The 24,237-nt window shown below is 38.7% G+C and overlaps 1 protein-coding gene across 1 annotated transcript in view; it reads left to right on the top strand.

Moving 5' to 3' along the window:
- Positions 1 to 312: 312 nt before the first annotated feature.
- PARM1 (prostate androgen-regulated mucin-like protein 1) overlaps positions 313 to 24,237 on the top strand; it is an 81,034-nt gene continuing 57,109 nt past the window's right edge. Inside the window, exon 1 of the mRNA XM_075202127.1 lies at positions 313 to 699. Coding sequence (XP_075058228.1) covers positions 615 to 699 — 85 coding nt within the window. The 5' untranslated portion in view covers positions 313 to 614. The remainder of the gene's footprint in view (positions 700 to 24,237) is intronic.

The following is a 24,237-nucleotide window of genomic DNA, read 5'->3' on the forward strand; positions in this document are numbered from 1 at the left end:
TCTTGTTCTTTTTAAAAAAAGGTCATCTTAAATAGTAATTCTTGATGTCCCAGTTAGCGAATAAGCGAAAAATCACATGATCCTCTAGGTTGGTAAATTGCTATTGTCATATAAGTTGGTGGTGTAAGCTTCCATATATGCCTGTACTGTATATATGAAGGCTTCCTCTTGCTGAGACTCCCTACCATACAAACACACTGTGGCAGCGGCTGTTTGGAATATGAGATGACAGCACATTGCCCAGAAGAGGTCGCCGTGTGGCTGATCGCTGTCACATGCACACAGTATACTGCGTGAGTGACTGTGTAATTCAGGGTTAGAAGAGAGAGAGGCGTGGGAAGGTGCAGGCGGGTCTCATACAGGAGTGTCATGATAGGAGCTCCGAGAAGGAAGCATGGACACTAGATCAGAGGCTACACAATAACCGGTGTCTTACCAGCCCAGTGTGTCATAGGTTCTGAAACACCTGCTTTTCATGCATCACCCAAGAGCTTTCCGCCCAAGGATTTCTGCTTCAGGACCGCTGCAGTTCTTCTAGCCCACAACAGGATCCCAATAATAAGGATACCTTTGCTATCTTCCTTTTAATTTGAGCCCCTGCGAGTTAAATCAACATGGGATTAAAACAGCAGAGGATTCAGAGTCCAGTGGTCGCGATGATCTGCAGGACAACGATTGTTTGCCTGCTCTTATTATCAGGTAATGCCTTATGTTTTCTAACTTCCTTGTGTGTGTATGTGGTAACTTGTTGCTGCTCAGTGGGATGTGAGTGAAGAGAACAGGTGGTTAGCTATCACTGCCTGGGATATGTTAGTAACATGTGTACTGTTGTGTGACTATCGGCCGCAATGTGTCATTATCTACAGAGGACCCATACACTGGACATGGAGGTGGTATACATACATTACATAAAGTATATGTGGGAGCATTAAGCCAGATTTATAGATGTCTACATTATACCATTTACATTTATAAGTTTTCATACAACATGTTTATCTAATTATAATTAGCAAATGGTGAAACTATATAGTCCCAAAACTTTTTACTATAACAGAGCCATAAAGACAGGTCTGTGTGGGTGTGTGTGTAAGTATATATTTATACAGAGTGTGTATTTGTGTTTGTGTGTGTGCGTATATTTATAAATATAAATAAATAAATATATATATCTATATCTATCTATATATATCTATATATATATATATAGATATATATATATATATTTATTATTGTCTGTCTTAAATAGATAAATGCAAAACACACTATGTATACACACATATATTGTACACAGTATGTCACTGTCACTATGATCAGCAGCAAGTGTAAGCAATGCTTTTGCTGAAAAAGAAACTGCATTGTCATTGACTTTTATACAGTACATAGATGATGTACATTAGCTTAGTTGTTCAATACAGGACTAGTAACATGAACATAAGCAGTTTTCACTTTGTGAAAACTGTGTTTAAAAGATAGAGAGCTTTTGATGTCTGCTCTCCAGACCCACAATAAACATCCCCTATCGCTAGGTATGCTCAGGATACAGACAGGTAGCTGCACTTTTACAGAGTTACAGTTACAGTTTTAAAGAAATCTTATTTAGGATATGTTTTCTTATTATCCTCAACCCCAAACTAAACTCCCAATTATAAGCTGGAACAGAAATTACAGACCCTGGCTTTACCATTAGCAGAAAATGGGAACTGAATCCCTAACCATGACAAGTCAATTTAAAGGATATACTCACTTAGATAATGCTTAATAGTTTTCATTTCCTACTTTTTCCAACAGTCATTTTACAAATAGAAGTTCCTGCCTGGCTGCAACCGTTCATTAATTACAGAATATGTCTCCACATAGTGATTGCTACTTGTTCTGGTAATAGTTTCCCTGCTGCTAAATTGAGTGGATTTGTAAAAGAAAAGAAATATACAACGTTTGATACAACCATAGGTCCTGAAAAAGACCTTTAGCTGGTTGGAAAGTTGCGATTTGTTGTATCTAAAATGCCTCAATAAAATACTGCATTGAACATTTGAATGGGTATGTAGCACTTTACCTTTGTCTATGATTATGAGGGACTACACAGATCCATGGGCTGTGTGCATCTGATTAGGTAGCGTCAGAGTCGTAACTTAAAAATTTAGCGCCTCAGGAGAGAACGAAAACTGGCACCTCCCTTGCCCTCAATTTTAGCCAAATTAACCTAAAATATTCATAAACTGCGCCCACTTCAGCGTTGCGCCCTGGGGGGGGGGTCATCCCTCTCACACAGTCTTGGTTATCGCCCTGGGTATCGGTGAAGTCGTTGTGGTGCTGTGATCCTTTATGTCTTACTTCCCTGCGTATAGCATCTATAAGGAATCATGGACTGGCTTCAGCAGTCTTGGCAAACTTTATACCAAAGGGGAGTCCAGCTTAAACAAGTTGAATACATGATTTATTTTATATAAAAGTATGTGTTTTACACCACAGTCTTCCCAAACCAGTGTGATATGAGCCTCACATCACTACTCTGTGCTGTTTTAATGCGTAAATTCTCTGATAAGCTAATTGTAGACATAGCCATCCTTCCTTCCGTGGTTGTAGCCTGACCCACTTAATCTTCTGCAGGCCTTTGTGTGAATAGTTTTGAAGACTAAATACATTAGGTGTTCTGCCCAAGTCCCATATTCTTAATAATATGTGGCTCTAATGGGCAACAATAAACAAAGATAACACATAATATATAATATGTATTATAATATATAATATATATAAATACTATGTGCTTTTTGGCAGGCTGAATACTTGGTGTACAGTAAGAATTAAGTGAGATATTCCTGTTTCAGATACCATATCAAGTTGCTTTGTTTATCAATGATTGGTCTTTTATATTGGTTTCTTTAATTCTCTACTAAAAAGATAATTTGTTTAAAGGGGTTGTGGGACAAACCCCCTTAATATATCATGCTCCCATATGAAGTCAACAGAAGTATCCCCCTCCTAGTGGTCCCCACCTACCTGAATGCCAGTTGTGCAGAAGCTCATGCTGCTGGACCTAATCTGACTAGCCCTCTTCAATAGAAATCCATGCAGCTCTATTAAAGAGTATTCTAAGGATTGTAATTTAATTGAGCTGCAGCACAAATTAGTTGATAGCAAATGTATCCTTGGAGGCAAAGCTATTTGTTACACAGTGGTACCGGTTATATTAAGGGAGTTGTCCAGAAGTTGACAATTCCTTTAACAATTGACATTGCTATATTGAAAACTGTGCTTTTCACCCTCAGGTCCCAGTAGGTCTTCGGTTGTGTGTGCACACTTGAGGTTGGATTTCCCAAGTATGTTATTAGGACACATTTTTGTGTCACAAGTTTAGACTGGATGTTTCACGGGAATTGAGTTGTGTCAAAAGAAAAACAGTAAAACCAAAAAGAGAGCATTAAAACATATGCAATGTAGATATATGAAAGATATTAAACCAAAATATTATTTACTATGGTTCCAAATATTTTTTCCTATGATTACATTTTGTACAGCATGAGAAGCGTTTGTTCCTAGTCCTATGATCTGACCAAAGCAGGCAACCACTTTAACGTTTCTCTTTATCTCTTTCTCTCTTCCACAATAATCAGTTTGGCTCACATACTTGCTTGTGTCTCCTTTCATAACAGACCAGAGACTTCAGAACTTGTTTTGTTGTTTGCAAAGGGACAGTGGTACAAAACGGTGGCAATTTAATACACCTTTAATGTCCCATCTACAGCTAAGCTAGATATTCAACTGTGTTGGCATTATGAGCTAATTTTTTATACTTTGCATATATGTGATTTACTTTGAGTTGCCATATACTGTAGTGTGATGTCTACTTTATTGTATCCTGCTCTTTAATATGCCATGCTGATCACCCAATGGTCTATGTCTCACTGTATATTCCTTTGTGACACCATATATAATACAGTATACACGTTGACATCTTACTGTTATGGAAAATGCAAATTATGCCTTTTAAGTTTGGCCCCATTTTACTCATAGATATTGAACAGGAAGCTGTACATTGTCACAGCAGGATATCACTTGTGATGGGCAGCACGGTGACACAGTGATTAGCATTGCTGTCTCACAACACTGGGCCATAGGTTTAGTTCTGACATGGGCACCATCTGTGTGGACTTTGTATGTCCTTTCTGTTATATATGGGCTTTCTCCCACAGTCAAAAAAACATGGTAGTTAATTGATTGCTGAACAAAATCGTCCTTACTGTGTTTGTGTGGTAGAGATTTTAGACTGTAAGCTCCACTGTAAGCTATTTTTATAGAGATACATGATAATAAATAAAATAAAGCTCAATAAATGTGTCATGGTTACTATTGTATATAGAATAACAGTGCTGTTTACACTACTTGTATAAATCATCAGACATTCAGACTTCCTTGTATTACCACATATTTGAATACCTTACTATGCCCATGACCATTGAGAGACAGATATAACTAGTATTATATTGAACTGTGGTCAAACATTTCTTACGACCTTATACAAACATAGTAAAAGATACTGAATTACAAAGAGGCAAGGTAACTATTCTTTAGTCATTGAGAAATATACTGCATACTGTACACGTCACGATAGCAATGCGTATGTAGTCAATTTACTGAAAATGACTAAAAATAGCATGTCAGTATTGTTTCCTTGTTAGTGGTTTATTACAGAACAGGATAATGTAAGCAGGTGTTTGACCTGCTGTGTAATATAAACCAGTGACTGGAAAGTAATGCAAGGCATGAAGTTATAGGTCCGATATTCAAAGGTTGGTTTGTGAAAGTTATGATATTTACCTACGTACACGCACTTCCTTATTATGTATAAGAAGGTATTAGACATTATTGCTTTTACCCATACACTCACCGCTATTTAATGTTACACTTTATGTTAAGGAGCTACACCCTTTCTATAGTTATTCACAATTATAAAAACGAAAATTAGTACTCAGCTTTCAACATTTGGATAAATGTAATTACTGCTACTAGCAGAATGAAGATTAGTCTTCTAGAGACAGTCTGTTATATACAGGTTCTCAGTATATGAGTACAGTTGTTCACCAAAACATTGGGATTCTTCACACTCCGCTGCACTCCTTAGTATAACCCAATTGAAAATAAAAGAAAGAGGAGACGCCAGATGTATATCTGGTAGTTTGCCACTGATGGAGAACTGTACAACTTCAGGGGTATATTTACTAAACTGTGGTTTTGAAAAAAGTGGAGATGTTGCCTATAACAACCAATCAGATTCTAGCTGTCATTTTGTAGAATGTACTAAATAAATGATAAGTAGAATCTGATTGGTTGCTGTAGGCAACATCTACACTTTTTCAAACCCGCAGTTTAGTAAATCTACTCCGGGACTTCTTCGAGCAGGCCTGAGACCAGTAAGCACAACCATAAACCCAAGCTTCATTTTCAAGTTGGGGATGAATGTGCATGTGCTTTTCATGTTTTACTATATTGTATAATATGGCACCTGACAATAGACAATACGCCACTTGTCAATTTCGCAATCTATGGTGTTGCAATTACACTGATTGAGTAGCTACTCCTCAGGGAAAGTTCACAGATATGGTGCAATCATGAGTGACATGTCTTTCCTCCAAGAAGAGGAATTCCTATGCGATAAAAAATGTATATCTACAATCAATGGAGGACAGGATAGATGTAGGGGGACCAGTTATGGAAATACAATTGTAGTATTGCAGTCCCAGCGTCCTGGGTCCCCCCCCCCCGCCTATCCTGTTTTCTGCGGCCTGCAGTAAATGACCTGGTGGGCCTCATGCGGCCCACAGGCTATGCATCTATGTGTTAGATAGGCAAGGGAATGCTGATTGTTTTTGGCTTGGGTGGAAACTGGCCCATGATAATACAGCTTCCCTCATATTTCCAGCTATTATGGAAAGAATAGAAAAAACTGTCAGCTATGTTCTCAGAAACAGAAGGTATGAAATTGCACAATTTGCACAATGTTGAGAGATCCTGGAAAAAGGTGGTCATGCATAGTGTTTTTAATATTTATTCACTGCTACATGTCAAGCATAAAATGTAAAAAGTTAAACATATGATTCCAACAGGTTTAGTTGTTCACACATCAACTGAGAATAGTTTTAATGTTTATTATAATATAACGAGAGTATAAGCTGTTCATAGTAAGCAATACAGTCTGTGAGAAATTTAAAACAGGAATTATTGCATATACAGCAAAAAAATGCTGTAATGTTTTGGCCAACACAAATTATGAGGTAGTGGCTTCATCTGTGTGCTAAAAACAACAGCACAAACGGTAATGTGCTACTTTGTAATCCTTGAGAAAAACAAGTCCGCGCTCTGTATATCCCACATCATATATGGTACCATCTGCTTGGCAATAAACCCGCGCTCGGTATATCCCATATTGTATGTGGTAGCAGCTGCGTGCCAATATAAATGCCCATATATGTATACAAAACAAAAAAACAGTTGTCAGCGCTTATCCTGTACACTGCATATCTGTGGGTATCTAGCAAAATGAAAATATGAGGTATTAGTTCATATTTTGATCAAATGATTTAAGTCTGCATCCCAACATCAAGGGCTCCTCATTATATGCAGGTCCTACTCTTACCTATATGCTTTAAACACCATTAAAATGCAGTTAAAATCAGATGCACTCACCTGCCAGGTATAGGGGTTTACATCTAGCAAGGGCTGGCTTGTGAGCCACACCCAAATGTGCCTCAAATAGGCTTAATAGACAGCTGCTATGACAAAAAGGCAATATTTTGAAACAAAACCAGAGAAAAACAAGCCCTCGCTCGGTATATCCCACATTATATATGGTACCAGCTGCTTGGCAATAAGCCCGCGCTCGGTATATCCCATATTGTATGTGGTACCAGCTGCGTGGCAATATAAATGCCTATACATGTATACAAAACAAAAAACAGTTGTCAGCGCTTATCCTGTACACTGCATATCTGTCTGTGTCTAGCAAAATAAAAACATGAGGTATTAGTTCATATTTTGATCAAAAGATTTAAGCCTGCATCCCAACGTCAAGGGTACCTCATTATATGCAGGTCCTACACTGACCTATATGCTTCAAGCTCCATTAAAATTCAGAGACAGAAGGTATGAAATAACACAATTTGCACAATGTTGAGAGGTCCTGGAAAAAGGTGGTCATGCATAGTGTTTTTAATATTTGTTCACTGCTACATGTCAAGCATAAAATGTAAAAAGTTAAACATATGATTCCAATAGCTTTAGTTGTTCACACATCAACCGAGAATAGTTTTAATGTTTACTATAATATAGCTAGAGTATTTGCTGTTCATAGTAAGCATAGTAAGCAATACGGTCTGTCAGAAATTTAAAACAGGAATTATTGCATATACAGCAAAAAATGCTGTAATGTTTTGGCCAACACAAATTATGAGGTAGTGGTTCATCTGTGTGCTAAAAACAACAGCACAAACGGTAAAGTGGTACTTTGTAATCCTTACCTGAAGAACATTTTGCATTTCAGACCTCACGGAATTAAGGTGGCAGCTGGATGATTTTGTGAAGAACACTGTGTATTGGTGAACACACAGACAGGGTAAATAGGATATTTATGGAAGTCCATTACACACTACAACTGATTGGTTAGGTAGCCCTACATTCCACTCATAGAAGATAGGACTCTACATTCCTGGTGGCTGCAGAGCCACTAGGAATGAACACATGAACAATTTCATATGCTATAGAAAACAAGTCGATAGTCCAGGAGTATTAGTATTACCTTCACAATTACAAAGTCAGAACAAACACCAAGTTCTGGGAGGAGAAAAATCATCGTAGTTACAAACAAGTTACATCCATACAGGTGATTTTTTTTGATTTTTTTTTTTTTATATTGGGCTGGAATTCTTGTATTGATCACGTAGAATTGAGTTCCCAGTGCTATGTTCTGTAAGGAATTTTTATATTCAATAGTAATAGTTATTTATGTCACAATGATAAGAAACAAGTTAAACATCTTTCTACAAATCTTTTTTTTAATATTGTGAACATTTGTATTTGATTATAATTTTGAAATATGTATTTTTGTAAACATTTATTATGATTGCAGGTAATTGTTTGAACACAATGTACATTAATGTGATTGGCTAATGTGAATAATATGATTTCATTGTTTAAATGTTTTTGCCCCCAACCATGATGGCTGTTCCCGCAGGCAATATTTTTATGTTGCTCCCATGATGCACTTGCTTCAGTTGTCATCATGCCAGTGTCATTCTCCCATGTCGCAGCTGCATCATGACATGTATTTTTGAGCTCATGCATCATGTTGTGTCATGTATGTATAAAAAATAGATTTTAATGCACATATTTTGGCTCTGTCTTGATTAAGGGCCTTGTGTTTGGCTCAAAACATTAACTAATGAGATATCTGCTCTCCTCTATACAGGAGGATTGCAGTAATGTCTACTTTTATGCGAATATGATCTTGTTAGTGCTGCCTACATCTTTGCTTTCTTTTGTTGGTATTTTAACTTTTGACATAATTTTCTGGATTATACTGTATAAAAGTGTATGTGATAATAATCATATAAAAGTATCTGGTATTTGTTTTATATTTTCCAGTTGATTTATTTGTAATGCACTTAAAGGACCTCATTTAGAAGTGTAGGAGTGGGAGTGTGCCGCAGCTTGGTAGGGTATTACGAGTGGCAACCCCAGTTGCGTCCCACTCGTAATACCCTATCGAGCTGCGAGCAGTTCCTTCAGCTAGCTAAAGCTTGAGCCACCTAATTCCTGCCGCACAGCTTTAAGCCCTGTTTTGACGTGTGTTGCGTCTGCGCCTCACTGCGACTAGGATGTATTTACATGGTCACGCCTTCACAATTCCGCGTTCCTACCATTCTCTCGTATTAAGTCGCAAGCTGTCGCAAGTGTTAATTGCGTCCAAAATGCAGGCGGATTTGGCGCTTTCTGCACATGCGTGGTAGTGTTTTTGTGTTAGATGCGTCTAAAACGGGATTTGCGTCCGACTCTAAATGAGGTCCAAAATGTCTAATCAAAAATAATACTAAAGAAGGCACAAATTGCCCTAGCCCCCTCATAAAATAAAATAAATGACATACTGTAGAAAAGAGAAGAAAAGCTCTTTACTTATATGATCCTTTGCATACTAGGTGAAGAGATTTGTGCATTTCAGCAGTTTCATTGATGAGAAGTTTGTGTAATGTGCAGGTCCGTGTATGAGCAGCTGCTGAGCTTGGCAATACAAACATTTTGTTGTGGTTTATGTTAGCGAGATGCTGAATATGACATGCACATTGGACTGTCTCACAGACATCCTGCTTGTTGTATTGCATAGAACGTTATCAGGCAATGACATCTCACTGAATGTGCTGACACGACACATGAGATAAACAGATTACTATGTTCTGGTTCTGTTGACCACAATCTAGTCAGTAGTATATCTGTCTCTGTTCATCAAGACAAACTTGGTAACTCTCCCAGCCCCCCCAGAAAAGACCTTTTGGGGCAATGTTAAGCCCCATTTCTGGTAAGTCAAATCAATTTTGACCAGCAAAAATTCTGTTCCATGAAAAATAATTTGAGCTTTCTTCTTCCCGTTCTTTAGATAACAAAAAACAATTGTTACAGATATTATTATTTTATTACTGAATTGATTTGTAAAGTGAAATTTATACTGGAGAAAGCCTAAAGCAAATTGTGCATAAAGGCATGGATTTATTGCTAAATATGCAAGTTAAAAAAAATCATGACATTGAGGGCAAGTTTTGTCTTTATAGTGCTTAGGTTTTTTTGTGCCATTTTGATTGGCTGTTCCCTTTCTCCATATTCATTCAATAAACAGCCATTTTTAAATGAGATTAAAAAGGAAACTATACTTTTCTAGAATAATGTTATTTGCAAATACCGAACCTTCAGCCACTTCATCACTGTATGTTGAAGCTTTCCTCTGAATGCTTCCCTTGTGCTTCTATTGTGTGCTAGCAGTTGCCAATCCCGGAAATTGCTAGTACCCTGTAGATAATGTCACGGCACTGCTTCCTTAATACATTGTGCATGACAGTCTCATGTTTTGTAGCACTAGTGCTGGGATCACAATGACGTCAGCAAGTGGCACGCTGATGATTTCTCCATGGTGCTTCTGCTTGCAGATCTTGACAATGAGGATCTCCCTGCAGGAACTGAACCAACCGTGGCTAAATAAGCATTAATATGTATTCTCAGTAACACCTGGATGGAAAGGTGTTAATTTTTTTTTTATCTAAAGTGTAATTTAAAAACGAAATGTAGACATCCACTTTAAAGTAGGAATGCCTCAAAAATCTGTGCTTATCCTTTTTGTCTGCAGCATGCTGAAGTTATGTTGCAGCATGACATAATATACTGAATATGTGACTTAATTTCTTACATATAACATTTCACATATTATGAACTATGTGCAGATTAAAAGGAATTTTTTTTCAATAAAATGGATTTGCCCATTTCCATACGGCCCAACTTTTTCAGCTGGGGAATCGGGACAGCGTGCACGCTTCGTAGTGGCACACAAATGAAAAGGGGGAGTGATCATGTGTCAAAAAGTGTGGCCAAGTCTTCTCCAGGGGCAAGTCCGATGAGTTTATCACACTGGGATGCACCCCGATATCTGTACCCCTATAAATACATTTTGAATGCTGCATTCACCGGTGCAGTAGAGTGACACTGTCCCGCCTAAATCAGGATATAGACCTCAAACAGGGACTGTCCTGCCTAAATCAGGATAGAGCCCTCAAACAGGGACTGTCCCGCCTAAATCAGGATAGAGCCCTCAAATAGGGACTGTCCCGCCTAAATCAGGATAGAGCCCTCAAATAGGGACTGTCCCGCCTAAATTAGGATAGAGCCCTCAAACCGGCTCTGTCCCATATAAATCAGGATAGTTGGGAGGAGTGCCTTTCCAGTATTTTTTAAGAGTCGTCCCTCCACTGACACCACCTTCCTCTGTGTGGTGGGGATCGTTGATGACACCAGGTCTCTACAATGGAGAAGTTGATATACATCCACTGTTGCCATTTGCTAATGATGTCCTCTTTACTATCTGTTTCATGTAAATGTATGTACTTTTTATTATGATCCCACAATGTGCAGCTCTGCATAATATGTTGGTGCTTAATAAATAAAGAATAATAATAATCATAAATAATAATAATAATAATTATCATCATCACAATGATGCTTTCCCACAGGGTTCCATGCTGACATCACTGTAGACACTATTGCTTGTGAAACATTAGGAAGTTCAGCTGTCTCAGTCACTTGCGCTCCTGCCATATGCGCAACAACAGCTTGATCACTTAGGCTCCTGCCAAATGTGCAGCAACAATCATAGTCACTCAGGTCTCTTCTTGCAGCCATACTAGCCATAATTATAGTCTTATAACATATTTACATGACCCTGACCATGCTGGAATGTTATTTACCTAATTAATGTATAAGCCACATCTGTATGGAAGACCTTGCTTTCAATATCCTCGGTGACCATCATTTACTAAGGTGTTTTTGTTTGTTTGTTCACTACCTGTATGTTTATGTTACGCAATTGTTACACATTGGATAGAAAACCTACTGAACTTGAAAATAGGTTTGCCATAAAATTACAGTGCATCATCTTGTTCTATGCATTCACTAGTTTCCACTCCTGTTTACTTACAAAGCAGGATTAAAATGAAGCCATAATCTGCTATTTTGTAAGTAGTTTGCTTTTTTGGGAATAAATGCATGCCGCTAGATCTACAAGGCTGGGAACAGGTGACCTGTTGATATTAAATATTTATTATGTGAATGATTTGGCAGTTAGTCAAATACAGCAGAGTGACATGTTTACATATGTCTTTCATTTGCTGTTCAACATCCATTGTTCCATTCCAGTATGCTTTATTGCCTTCAAAGACCTGTAGTTTTTCAAATAAGCTTACCTGATTGGGTGTAATTTGTGAGTAGGCCACCCAGCCAGATCCTGCTTCTCCTTCTTGTAAAGACCTCGCGTTTGAGCAGTGAGGGGCAGGGATGTGATGAAGCGAATCACGTTGTCACGTTCCCCGCACCTTGCCCTATGTATCTCTGCTCTGGAATCTCCCAGATGGTACGTCCAAACAGTAGGCAAATATTCCCATCTTATGATTACCTAATATTGCAACAGTTTGTGCACCTGTTGTTCTGGTGGGAAACCTGTTTATTTTCTGGCCAAATTGTCACTGTTACTGTTGAGGTGACCATCCATCCAATATAAAACATCAAATGAAGCAACGCTGTTATAACCACAGTCAGAGCTTAGAAAACTACCAGGTCTCACAGTGCTAAAAAACTTAATTTCATATTTTGACTTTTTGTTTTTACTGCACCTTGAAGAATATGGACATACTTGAAATAATTGCTACTTTTTATGTATAGCCTATATTGCCGCTTTTTTATAGCATACCAATTAAACATTTCCCTCTCTCCTGGCTTTCAATGAACCACATCATCATCATCATCATCATTTATTTATATAGCGCCAACATATTTTGTAGCGCTTTACAATTTGGGACAAATACAGTAAGAAAGAAACTGGGTAAAACAGAAAAAATAGGTGAGCAGGCCCTGCTTGCATGTCAACAATGGCAATTAGAGCATTTTGAGCCGTAACTTTTGTACTGACATATGACTCTGAGTTATTTAAGACTTGCTGACGTTATTGTTTAATTAGTTACATATGTCAGACCTGTTTTGGAGTTGATGGGACATCACAGTGTATATGAAGTTGGCAAACGTGTCATAGTAGACAAATATGACCGAGATAAAACCCATCAGAAGTCAGTACTTTGGCAACATGTAAGGAAGTTTACATGAATGTATGTTCATAGCTAACTTTAGAAGTATATAGTTTGTCGTTATTTTGTGAGGATAAATTGTTACCCAAACATAGTTCATATTTAGGTACCGTGATCGTGATAACACGCGGAGTGCGCTTTGCGGAAGGAAATACGGTACTGCAATAACACGGATTTTCCTTTAGCGAACCTATGGTTGCAAAAGGAAAGAAAAATCAGCGTTATTTAGGTGGCGTGGATTACCTTTGCGCCCTGTTTCCGGCATGTTACTGTGATCCCGGGACTAATTGAATATGCCCCTTATTGCTGGAGCTGTATATGTTTTTTTTTACTGTTGCTTGTGTCTGTATGTCTCGGTGATTTTCTCTGTATTGCAGCTTTATACAATATAACCTCAATGTCTTATTTTAAGGGTTAGTTGTGTTCCCAAGTCTGTGTCTTCCTCATTGTCCCTTACCAATGCAACAGAATCAATACATGATTTGGGGCTACTCACCGTACAGACGGCCACAGTTGAAGTTCTCTGTGCTCATTCAAAATACTTTATTTTAACGCCAACAAGTACACAGAAAAACACAACTTTTCAGAGTGGCTCCTCCCGTTCTTTTTATTAATTAGTATGCAGCTGAAGCTGGGTGGAGGAACCTCTCGCCCTTCTTCATGTTGTAACCCCAAATTATTTGGTCCACTTCCACTTTTATACCTTTTGTGTTATTTAAGTAGCAGAAACACTTATGTCTCTAGAAGCGGTAACTGAAAGATGAAAGAAATCTATCCATTACGTGTTTGTCAATCTCCCTGAAGCCCAGACAGACTGGCAAGCGGTGTTTGGAACCCAGTGTGATGAGGAAATTTGCATCATCCCACTCTGCCCACTGTAGTGGGATGATATGATTGTTGTCAGCATGCTCTTCTCACCATTGATGATTATCATGAGCAGGTGTTATGACGTAAAACACGACATTAAGTCCTAAGTGCCCCTGACTTCACGGGTCTCCTCTCTGAATCCCCCAAGCTGGAGCTGTGAAAATTCATCAACTGTGATCTATTGTAATTCTTAATTTGTCTTTTACTTGTAATAATGTAATAAATTTAGCAAGTCACATATTCATTATCCTGGGATATAATAGAAATCAGCAATATTGCAGACTCAAGGGTTACACACATTTCAGAATTTTATTGACATGCACTGTACAGATTCAGGAAAGGATTAGACTCCTTAGCCATACAGGAAACACATGGCAACTGCCAATAATAAACACATATGAGGCTGTGTTGATCCAGGGAGCAGTCTGATTACCAGCTTGGACTCAGTAAGAGAATATTTTTACCATCTTAAAGGACCTAAATAAGTCTGGCGGGTTCCACAATTTCCTGCGTTCTCCGTCTACAACTCACCTCTCGCAGACAGCTCGCCTGTGCACAACTCACCTCTCGCAGACAGCTTGCCTGTGCACAACTCACCTCTCGCAGACAGCTCTCCTGTGCACAACTCACCTCTCGCAGACAGCTCACCTGTGCACAACTCACCTCTCGCAGACAGCTCGCCTGTGCACAACTCACCTCTCGCAGACAGCTCACCTGTGCACAACTCACCTCTCGCAGACAGCTCACCTGTGCACAACTCACCTCTCCCAGACAGCTCGCCTGTGCACAACTCACCTCTCGCAGACAGCTCACCTGTGCACAACTCACCTCTCCCAGACAGCTCGCCTGTGCACAACTCACCTCTCGCAGACAGCTCGCCTGTGCACAACTCACCTCTCGCAGACAGCTCACCTGTGCACAACTCACCTCTCGCAGACAACTCGCCTGTGCACAACTCACCTCTCGCAGACAGCTCACCTGTGCACAACTCACCTCTCGCAGACAGCTCACCTGTGCACAACTCACCTCTCCCAGACAGCTCGCCTGTGCACAACTCACCTCTCGCAGACAGCTCACCTGTGCACAACTCACCTCTCCCAGACAGCTCGCCTGTGCACAACTCACCTCTCGCAGACAGCTCGCCTGTGCACAACTCACCTCTCGCAGACAGCTCACCTGTGCACAACACACCTCTCTCAGACAGCTCGTCTGTGCACAACTCACCTCTCGCAGACAACTCGCCTGTGCACAACTCACCTCTCGCAGACAGCTCACCTGTGCACAACTCACCTCTCCCAGACAGCTCGCCTGTGCACAACTCACCTCTCGCAGACAGCTCGCCTGTGCACAACTCACCTCTCGCAGACAGCTCACCTGTGCACAACTCACCTCTCGTAGACAGCTCGCCTGTGCACAACACACCTCTCGCAGACAGCTCGCCTGTGCACAACTCACCTCTCGCAGACAGCTCACCTGTGCACAACTCACCTCTCCCAGACAGCTCACCTGTGCACAACTCACCTCTCGCAGACAGCTCACCTGTGCACAACTCACCTCTCGTAGACAGCTCACCTGTGCACAACTCACCTCTCCCAGACAGCTCGCCTGTGCACAACTCACCTCTCGCAGACAGCTCACCTGTGCACAACTCACCTCTCCCAGACAGCTCACCTGTGCACAACTCACCTCTCGTAGACAGCTCGCCTGTGCACAACTCACCTCTCGTAGACAGCTCGCCTGTGCACAACTCACCTCTCGTAGACAGCTTGCCTGTGCACAACTCATCTCTCCCAGGGACCTCTGCCTTATTTTCCTCCCTCTTACGAAACTGCTCTTTTGAAAACTGGACCATGTGTTTGGGTATGTTTGATTTCATCTTGATCAAATGGCTATGAGAAAAAATATGAGCTTGACAACTAACTATATAACTCTATGAAAAAAGGGCAAAATGAAAGAAACAACTTCCACATAAGTTTCTAAAGAAAACCCACCATGGCTGGAACTCAACTGACTGGTTTTCACTTCTACAAGCAGGCACTGCTAATTAATGGAACTCTGGGAGTTCTGCTCTGCGTAATGGGGTGCGATATCTCTGCACAATGATGGGATACAGCCATGCTCAGTGATCAGTGGAGGATTGACTGCCCTGCACATTGGGGGCTAACGTTCTGCATACTGATGGGCTACTGCTCTGCACAGATGAGCTACGTAACATGCTGGACATTGGGACTTTACATTATACAGGTCATGGAGCCGTATGCTGGTAGCTATTGATAGGGGATGAAGCTTGTATGGTAATGTAGGGTAGATATTTCAAAAAGATTCCAGCTATTTGCAAATTGCATTATTGTTTTAACTGTTTTAATCATATGTTGATATAGAAATACCACTTCCCTAGTAAAACATATTTGTATTTTCCATTTACATTCGTCAATTTTCAAGTAGTTTCTGTGGATAATATTTGAAGCCAGAAGTAGTACAAAGAAATTTCACAGTATAAAGCTACTTCCCCTTGCAGGTTTCTTCACATTACACCATTCTTTAAAGTCATGATTGGTGGAGGAAAGCCATTGCTCAGTATTACAAAAATCCCAAGTCCAAGTGACAGAAATGATACACTAATTTTGTAATTAAAAGCACAAATACAATGTTACTCAGGAGATTAGAAACAAAACACAATCAGTAGTATTATAGGGTATGAGCAGTATTGAACTCCCTTGTATACAAGTCAGAGATGTCATTACAATGAGAGTATTGTTATAACAAGGATGCATAATCAAATGTAATTCTCTTAATTAACAAAGAAGACCCCATGCACATTCACAATTAATATATAACCACCCCGTCATATAGTTGCAATCAGTGGTCAAGGTGAAAATCTAGAAGTGGCTGTATGGAAAGTATAAGTGAATGACATTTCATAGTTTTACAATTAAGTCAGTAGGAAAAGTGGCGGAATGGCATAGATTCTATAGATTGTAAGCTTGTGAGCAGGGTTCTCTTACCTCTCTGTCTGTATGTATTACCCAGTATTGTCTTATTAATGTTTGTTCCCAATTGTAAAGCGCTACGGAATTTGCTTGCGATATATAAATAAATGTTGATGATGATGATGATGATACCACTGTATAGCAGCCCACTTCGACCACTGGCTGCAATGATTTAGTTAGTAATAAATGTATTATTGGGGTGATTGATTGACTTAATCTGATTGCTATCAATTGGGTCATGAATAATTCTTTAAGGATACTTTAACGATAAATTGGCTGCTGCCTCACTAGGGTTTGGTTGTTCTTTCTCTGCTAAATCGCCTCTGCTAAATTGTCTACTTTAGCCACAAGACTAGGACAGGCCACTTTTTCTTGACGTCAGCTTTGGCTCCCAGCAGGGAAAAATGTTTTCCCCACCCTCAAAAAAGGAGCCTCAAAAAAGTTCAGGGAACTTTTGGGAACCTAAATATCACTCTAACCTCCAGTAAAACCACGGAGATGGAAGCCAATAAAGGACTGACCCGCTACCCACAATCAGATGTGAAAACTAAAAACAAGAAAAAGTGATAAAATGTGCTATAATCAGGGCCGGTGCTAGGGTTTTAGGCGCCCTAGGCAAAAATTCCACGCCCCCACCCCCCCTCCTCCCTGCCCCGCCGCCCCCGCCAAAAAGACTAAATAAATAAATAAATAATTTGATTTTATTTACCTCGCTCTTTCTTCTCCTGAAGCCTCTTCAGTAGATGCAGGGGGGCTCTTCAAACCTCTTCTCTTTTCTTTTCTTTTCTTCACTTCTCTTCTTTTCTTTTCTTTCTGTCCTATGGCTGCTCCTCGCCTTCTTCACATAGGAGGCGGAGCGATGCATGCTGGGAGGGGAGGGGGAAAGAACTTTATTCACACTGTCTATCACTGACAGACAGTGTGATAATGCAGCACAGCACAGGCGCCGCCGGGTAAAGACCTGTCACCTGATCACTATCGTCAGTGATCAGGTGAGGCATCGAAATTAATTGCAAGTGGCGGCGGAAGTTGAAAAAACAGCGGCGGCACCTCTCTCCCACTTCCCTCCGCTGACTAGATTTTCAAATCTAGTCAGCGGCAGCGGCGCCCTGCAGGTCCCGGCACCCTAGGCAACTGCCTAAGGTTGCCTAATGGGAGCGCCGGGCCTGGTTTTAATGAATAAATGAATAGCTACCTGCAGGTCCCAGCCATTATATATACTTAACATATAAAAATGGCAACATACACTCACACCAACAACAACATTTTATTATTTTTATTATGTGTATTTTGTAATAATGAAGATTATCCTTGCCTTTAGTTTGGTAATGTAGAGGGATTTGAAACCAAGTTCAGTAATAGTATAAAGCTGGGTACACACTATAGAAAATTACTTCAGATGCGATTTCTGTAATGATTTTACCAATGACTGAAAATCCTGATGATCATGCCGATTCATGCCTACATACCTACTCAATTTACCTTCAAATCTGTGATGTTCATCTCTCATAACCATCTGCTGAAAGATTGTGACTTTGTACACTCTATAGTTATCTCCCTACACTGCTGGTCGTGAGTGCGTACACAATTCCACGTTTGCCCGACATAGTTCCATCCTCGATTGTGATTTTTAAGACATTTATAAAACCAACGAACAAGATGCGATGTGCTTTGGTACGATAAAACAAAATTGTGGGAGCGAACACAGTTATGCTCTATCTGACCACAATGTCATTTATTGTGCGATCTGCACGATAATTGCATCAGGCGAATTTCATTGTATTTGTTACAGCAAAATTGTTACAAAGCAAAAGTATGTTAAAGTGAAACTAGTTCTATTTCTTTTTTTGAAATCATATGCATTATTTAATTTCTATTTCTAATAATATACTTTATTTCAAATTAACGAAACACTGTATGAGTTCATGTCCATCCTTAAGAAAGTAATTTTACTATTTCCCAGATAAACCTTGCAGCAATTTAATGTATGCTAAGTAGTGTGCAATGTACTTGATTTATCCAAACTGAATTGTATGTTATTTGCAGAAGAGCTGGGTTCCAGTTTGGTTTGGTACATTTTTATGCTGCTCATAAGTTAGGTCTCCTCACACAATATCATGCATGCATTGAGAAAGTAAATATAAAAGAATGACATGGGCAGAGTCACGTTTGCAGCATCAAGCAGAGTCACGTTTGCAGCATCAGCATCAAGCTAATCACACACAATCCTGCCTCTCAGGTGAAGATACAGCATCACCTTCCAATTTAGCAGCACATATGGTGGCCCAGTTAGATGGGACACAGCTGCTCACAACTCCCAGACCTGGCGGCAGATGACCACACACAATGGGCGATAGTAATTATTTTCCAACTGCTATTTCCAACATAGATATGACAATCCAATTGTTTTTTATTGGCTTATTACCAGGTATCACACTCATTTTGTGGCATGTATTTTACAGTATTGGTGCCAATTGGTTGATTGCACCAGCTTAACGCAAGCTTAAATCACAGATCAGTCAGATAATCACATGCACACAATCTACCCAATTGGTTGAGTAGATTGTGTGCCAGTAAAATAAACCAACATAATAAACTAAGTTTCCAGGTAATAATAGTAATAATGACTACAATACATACGTTATATAAACAACAAAATGCACATTGCATTTTGACTTCAATATATACATAGCATTGATATAAACCCACTTATTCTGTCCTCCTATCACCTACCATGACATGGCACCTTGGATTCAACACATGCGTGACTGCATATCCCATCAAATAGTCATTTGAAACCTTACCCAGAAGCTCCACTTTAAAATACACTTTACTATTTGAACATCCTCCCATTTAGGATTACTGAAACAAAAAACAGAGCTTTGATAAACTAAATTATGTAATCTAAGATAAAATGGGCTAACAGCACTGAAGAGGGAGGTGAGATATTTCCCTGGGATGTATTTAGCCAAAATTGCTGATTCATTTTCCCTGCATAACAACAAAACCAGCAGGCTCTGTCCCTTCCAAAACATTTCCATCTCCTGTTATCAAGCTAAAATATGTAAAGTAAACCTACCCTACTAGTTTAGTCAGAAGTCCTTCTTTCTATGTCACATGGTATCCTTGACCTTTAGCCCCTTGAGCCTGTTTTGTTACTTTTTGGGTTGGTCACATTCCAACATTAATAATAGTAATTTATTTTTTGCAGTTCCAACACAAATTATACCTTGTTTTTTTACAGAAAAATTAGTAATCAGATAAGTCCATTAGTTTGCCTATACCTCTTATCACTACAATAAAATCTACCCAAAATTGCCATAGAAAGTGAATTAAATTAAATATGTTTTTTTTAGTGGTTTAGCTTGCTTTCCATAAAAGTAAAATACAGGATTCTGCACATATATTTCTATAATAAAATCTGCACTTGAAAATGGTTAAGCATTTTTTTATTTTGCTAGCTTGCACAGTCCTGAATAAACTACATAAAATGTGTAGGAGTGATATCAGGAGCGCACTCAGGGGGGGGTTTCTGGTTCTCCAGAAACCCCTCCCCTCCGCGAAGAACAGTGTCCCTACATAGCGGCACTGTACTATACAACGGCCGCGGACGCTTCTTTGACAGCGCCGCGGCTGCTGTTCAGTGCAGTGTCGCCGAAATGGAGCTGCAAGGCATGCGCGGCCGCATGCGCAGCAGCTCTCTCTATATGTTTTTTTTGGGGGAGAAACCCCCCCTTAAAAATCCTGTGTGTGCCCCTGGATATGGGTAGCACAACAAGGCATACCATATTGAACACTACAAAACCTACTGCATAAAACAAAGGTACCCCTTTATTGATGTCAGGATGGGTGAGATGTGGATATTATAACCCCTCTATAACACTTTCTGTAGTGTAGGGTATTATTGTCTGGTGATCACTAGACAATACCTTTTAAGGAGCACCTTGTTTAAAAGAGGGTACTCACAGAAAAAAAAATGCACACAGAAGATTTACACCATTACTTTGAGGTGGTGCTGGGGTATAAAGTTACTTACCCATTCTGTTTTCTATGCTGCCTCTACTTTCAGTTCTAGACAGCTTTTCATATAACATCACAATGTGATAAGAATAAGTAATCATTGACATCAGCAGAGCTTACAGTATAAATTCCCTACCACAAACACGCACGCACACACAGAAAGTTCCATTTTGTCAGAAGCCAATTAACGTATCATCTACATTTAACCTCCTACCACTAATGAATCAATAAAGGAATCTCTGCAACTAGGAAAGGACATAGGATGAAAAATGAAGTAGTAATATGTTCATTTGTGACCCTATTTCAAATAGTACATTACAATGTGTTACATTACAAATAAATGAATCAATTGAAAAGCAATTGTGTCTGGCTGGCATGCATGCATTTTCTTGTCTGTTCTGGTTATTCTTGTAACTATGTGGGTTATTTTATAAGAATGATTTACAGGAAAAATGTGGCTTAAAAAAAAAGAATCTGACTTTGGTTGAAACTCCTACGTTATAAAAATGTAGGCTACTTCACTCTAAATAATTTGCAAGTTAAATGTATGGTGGTTTAGACTAACACCATAATCTTGGAATTAGCATAAATTTAGATTAAAAATACAAAAAGGTGATACTCCAAAATAAAAGTGGTTTTCACAGCATGTATGTATTTTGTTTAGGAGACAAAAGCAAAATGTGCTTTTTTTATGAAAATAAATCTATTTGCTTATATTCTTCTACTTTGTCTGATTTTTTTTTTTTTTTTGCATGTATGTCATTTTAATGTTATTTTTATAGAATTTGATGTCGCTTTTACATAATGATTCCATTTTTCCTCTAGTCATTTTTATTGAATACCCCCAGTCTTTCAGAATCGCTGGCATCACTGGCAATATATGACATTGATGTTTCTTTTCATGTCATCTCCAGCAAAGTGGTTTAAATTCCCTTAAATTTACATGAACTTTAATTTCTATTTATATTGTACTCTAGTGTCTGTGTCTGGCAATGCATACATTTATGAAATGTGAGTAGTTAGCCTAGGATATCATATGTTCCTACATCTTTGAAATTCTCCTTTTATCTTAGCAACAGCTGTCAATTCATGTAGGCTGTAAAATCTTGCAGGCTTGATATCCCACGATATTGAAAAATAGCATACTAGACCTTGTTATGGGTAATTACCACAGTCTGTGTTAAACAGATTATTTACATTTATAAACGCCATACAGAGAGTTGTGTTTAGTTTTCTTATTTTGTCGTGTAAAAAAAATGTGAAACATAAGATATATATCAGCTGGTGGAAACATTGATTTGAGTCCTTGTCTAATCTCTCAGCCTCAGACAGAAAAAAATGTTTTTGTTGAGTTGACCCAGTTTCAGTTAAACCACTTTATTATTCTATGTTTAAAATTGTAACGTGTTTATATATATATATATATATATATATATATATATATATATATATATATATAGATAGCTATAGTTATATAGATAGATAGATAGATATACATACAGTAAATGTTTGCTGTTCCCTGAAAATGTAGGACATAGGCCACTAAAATGAACATGCACACAGTAAGAAACGCCCTAATTTATCTTGTTTAAATTATTTTGCTCCACAAAAATACATTTAGTTTTGAACTGGCCATGACAAGCTGCCTATTCAAAGCGGTGCCCTGGAATGTATTAATAATTAAAAAAAACATGATAGAAAATGTACCGTAATATGTAATACTATTTTATCTGTGTGTTGTGGAGGTCACTGTGACATGTTATGATTTTTGCGGCTGGGTCTAATAAAATAAACCTCCTTTCACCACTACCGTGCCTTGTAGAGATTCTTCTCTACCACTTCTTAACTGTCCAATAAACGTTTGATAGTCTTTATCTGTATTAATATAACATAAATGCATCAAATGTGGAATTACAGTCTGAGGTAATTGCAAACAACATCTTTAACAACTGTTAAGGGAATTGCTCCGGACTTTTTTAATACCTTGTACATATTGTATGACATTGTTGAGGGGAGATATACATGTAGGGTATTCTAGCTGCATTTTTACAGTACAGCTTATAATAAAATATACTTCATGCCATTAAAAACCATGGTACATGTTAGGATATAAGCCAACTGGTTAGATAACGATGTATTGTAAACACTATACCCGCGCACTTATCGCCTGCATATGTGCAGGTCACTCTTACTAGCATGTATAGTGATTAGTATTTGTAAGCTGCATGTAATATGGAGGCCTGCTAGTTTGAGACATTATGTGCTTTACCATACTGTTTCACCTGCCCTTACCTCTGCTCTGTTTTTACTGGGAAATTATTATTCCTCAAAAGTATTTCTAAGTGCATGCTTCTTAAAAAAAACTTGCTTAATGAGGAAACACTGTAAAACCCTCTGCTTAATGATAAATAAAACAGCGATAATGAGCACACAGAGCATGCTGTGAAGGAAAGTTTCAGACAAGTGCACAGCTCATTATATCAAATCATCAAGAAAAATCACTTTGTTGTCTAAATACGGCATATTGTTATTATTTTATAATTAAATGGTTGTTGTATAAATGTTGTTGGCTATATATGGTGTGTTGGCTGTATGACGTGTTTCCTCTAATATGTTTTCCTATTAAATATGATAATATTAACCATGAAGACTTTAGTAGATAATACTTAGTACTTTTAGGAAGCACTAAAATACACTTTGCAAAATGCAAGCCTGTATGTTTTTATTTGGAGAGTTAATTCACTTTTACTAAATTTGACTTTAGTATAGTAGTTACATCGTCTATTCACTGTTAACTAAGCTTGCATAGACTTAATTGGGTAACAGTGGTTAAAAGTGCATGGCTCTTCTCCAACAATAATGTATTTCATCATAATTCCATCACATTCACCAACTAAATATTTAAAAAAGAGAATGGTATAGAAGACTGGAATTCTTTAACATAAATGTATAAAGGATGAACATTTTGAACATGAACATTTTCTATACTTCTCACACCTGTGCAAATGTTTGTTGGTCTGGCATGTGCATTTTTTATTGTTAAAGGATATTTAAATAATGTTATAACTCTAAACAGTAAATCCCTAATTAATTTAAGAATGATTTTGCTTTAAAGAACCATTGGCAATAGCTTTAGAATAGCCAATAATAGTATATAGTTGGAATTTTTTTGTCAATGTCTGCTACTGTGGCCACCCATGGGAAACTAGAATTCTAAAAAGCTAAGTAAATCAGACTCTTTGGGGGCAATTTAGCACGAAGTGTCTCGCTGGCATTCCGGAGATACTTTGGGCCTCATTTAGAGTCGGACGCATCCTGCACATTTCCACTGATGGGACATGCGCAGTAAGCAACAGTTCCCTGCAGTTCCGTCTGCTTTTCAGACGCAAGTGTACACTGCAACAGCTTGTGTCTCGGTATGAGGGAAAGGGTAGAACACAGAGTTATGTGGGCGTGACCGTGAATATTTCAGATAC

Source organism: Mixophyes fleayi, chromosome 1, assembly GCF_038048845.1.
Source record: "Mixophyes fleayi isolate aMixFle1 chromosome 1, aMixFle1.hap1, whole genome shotgun sequence".
Classification (NCBI taxonomy): domain Eukaryota; kingdom Metazoa; phylum Chordata; class Amphibia; order Anura; family Limnodynastidae; genus Mixophyes; species Mixophyes fleayi.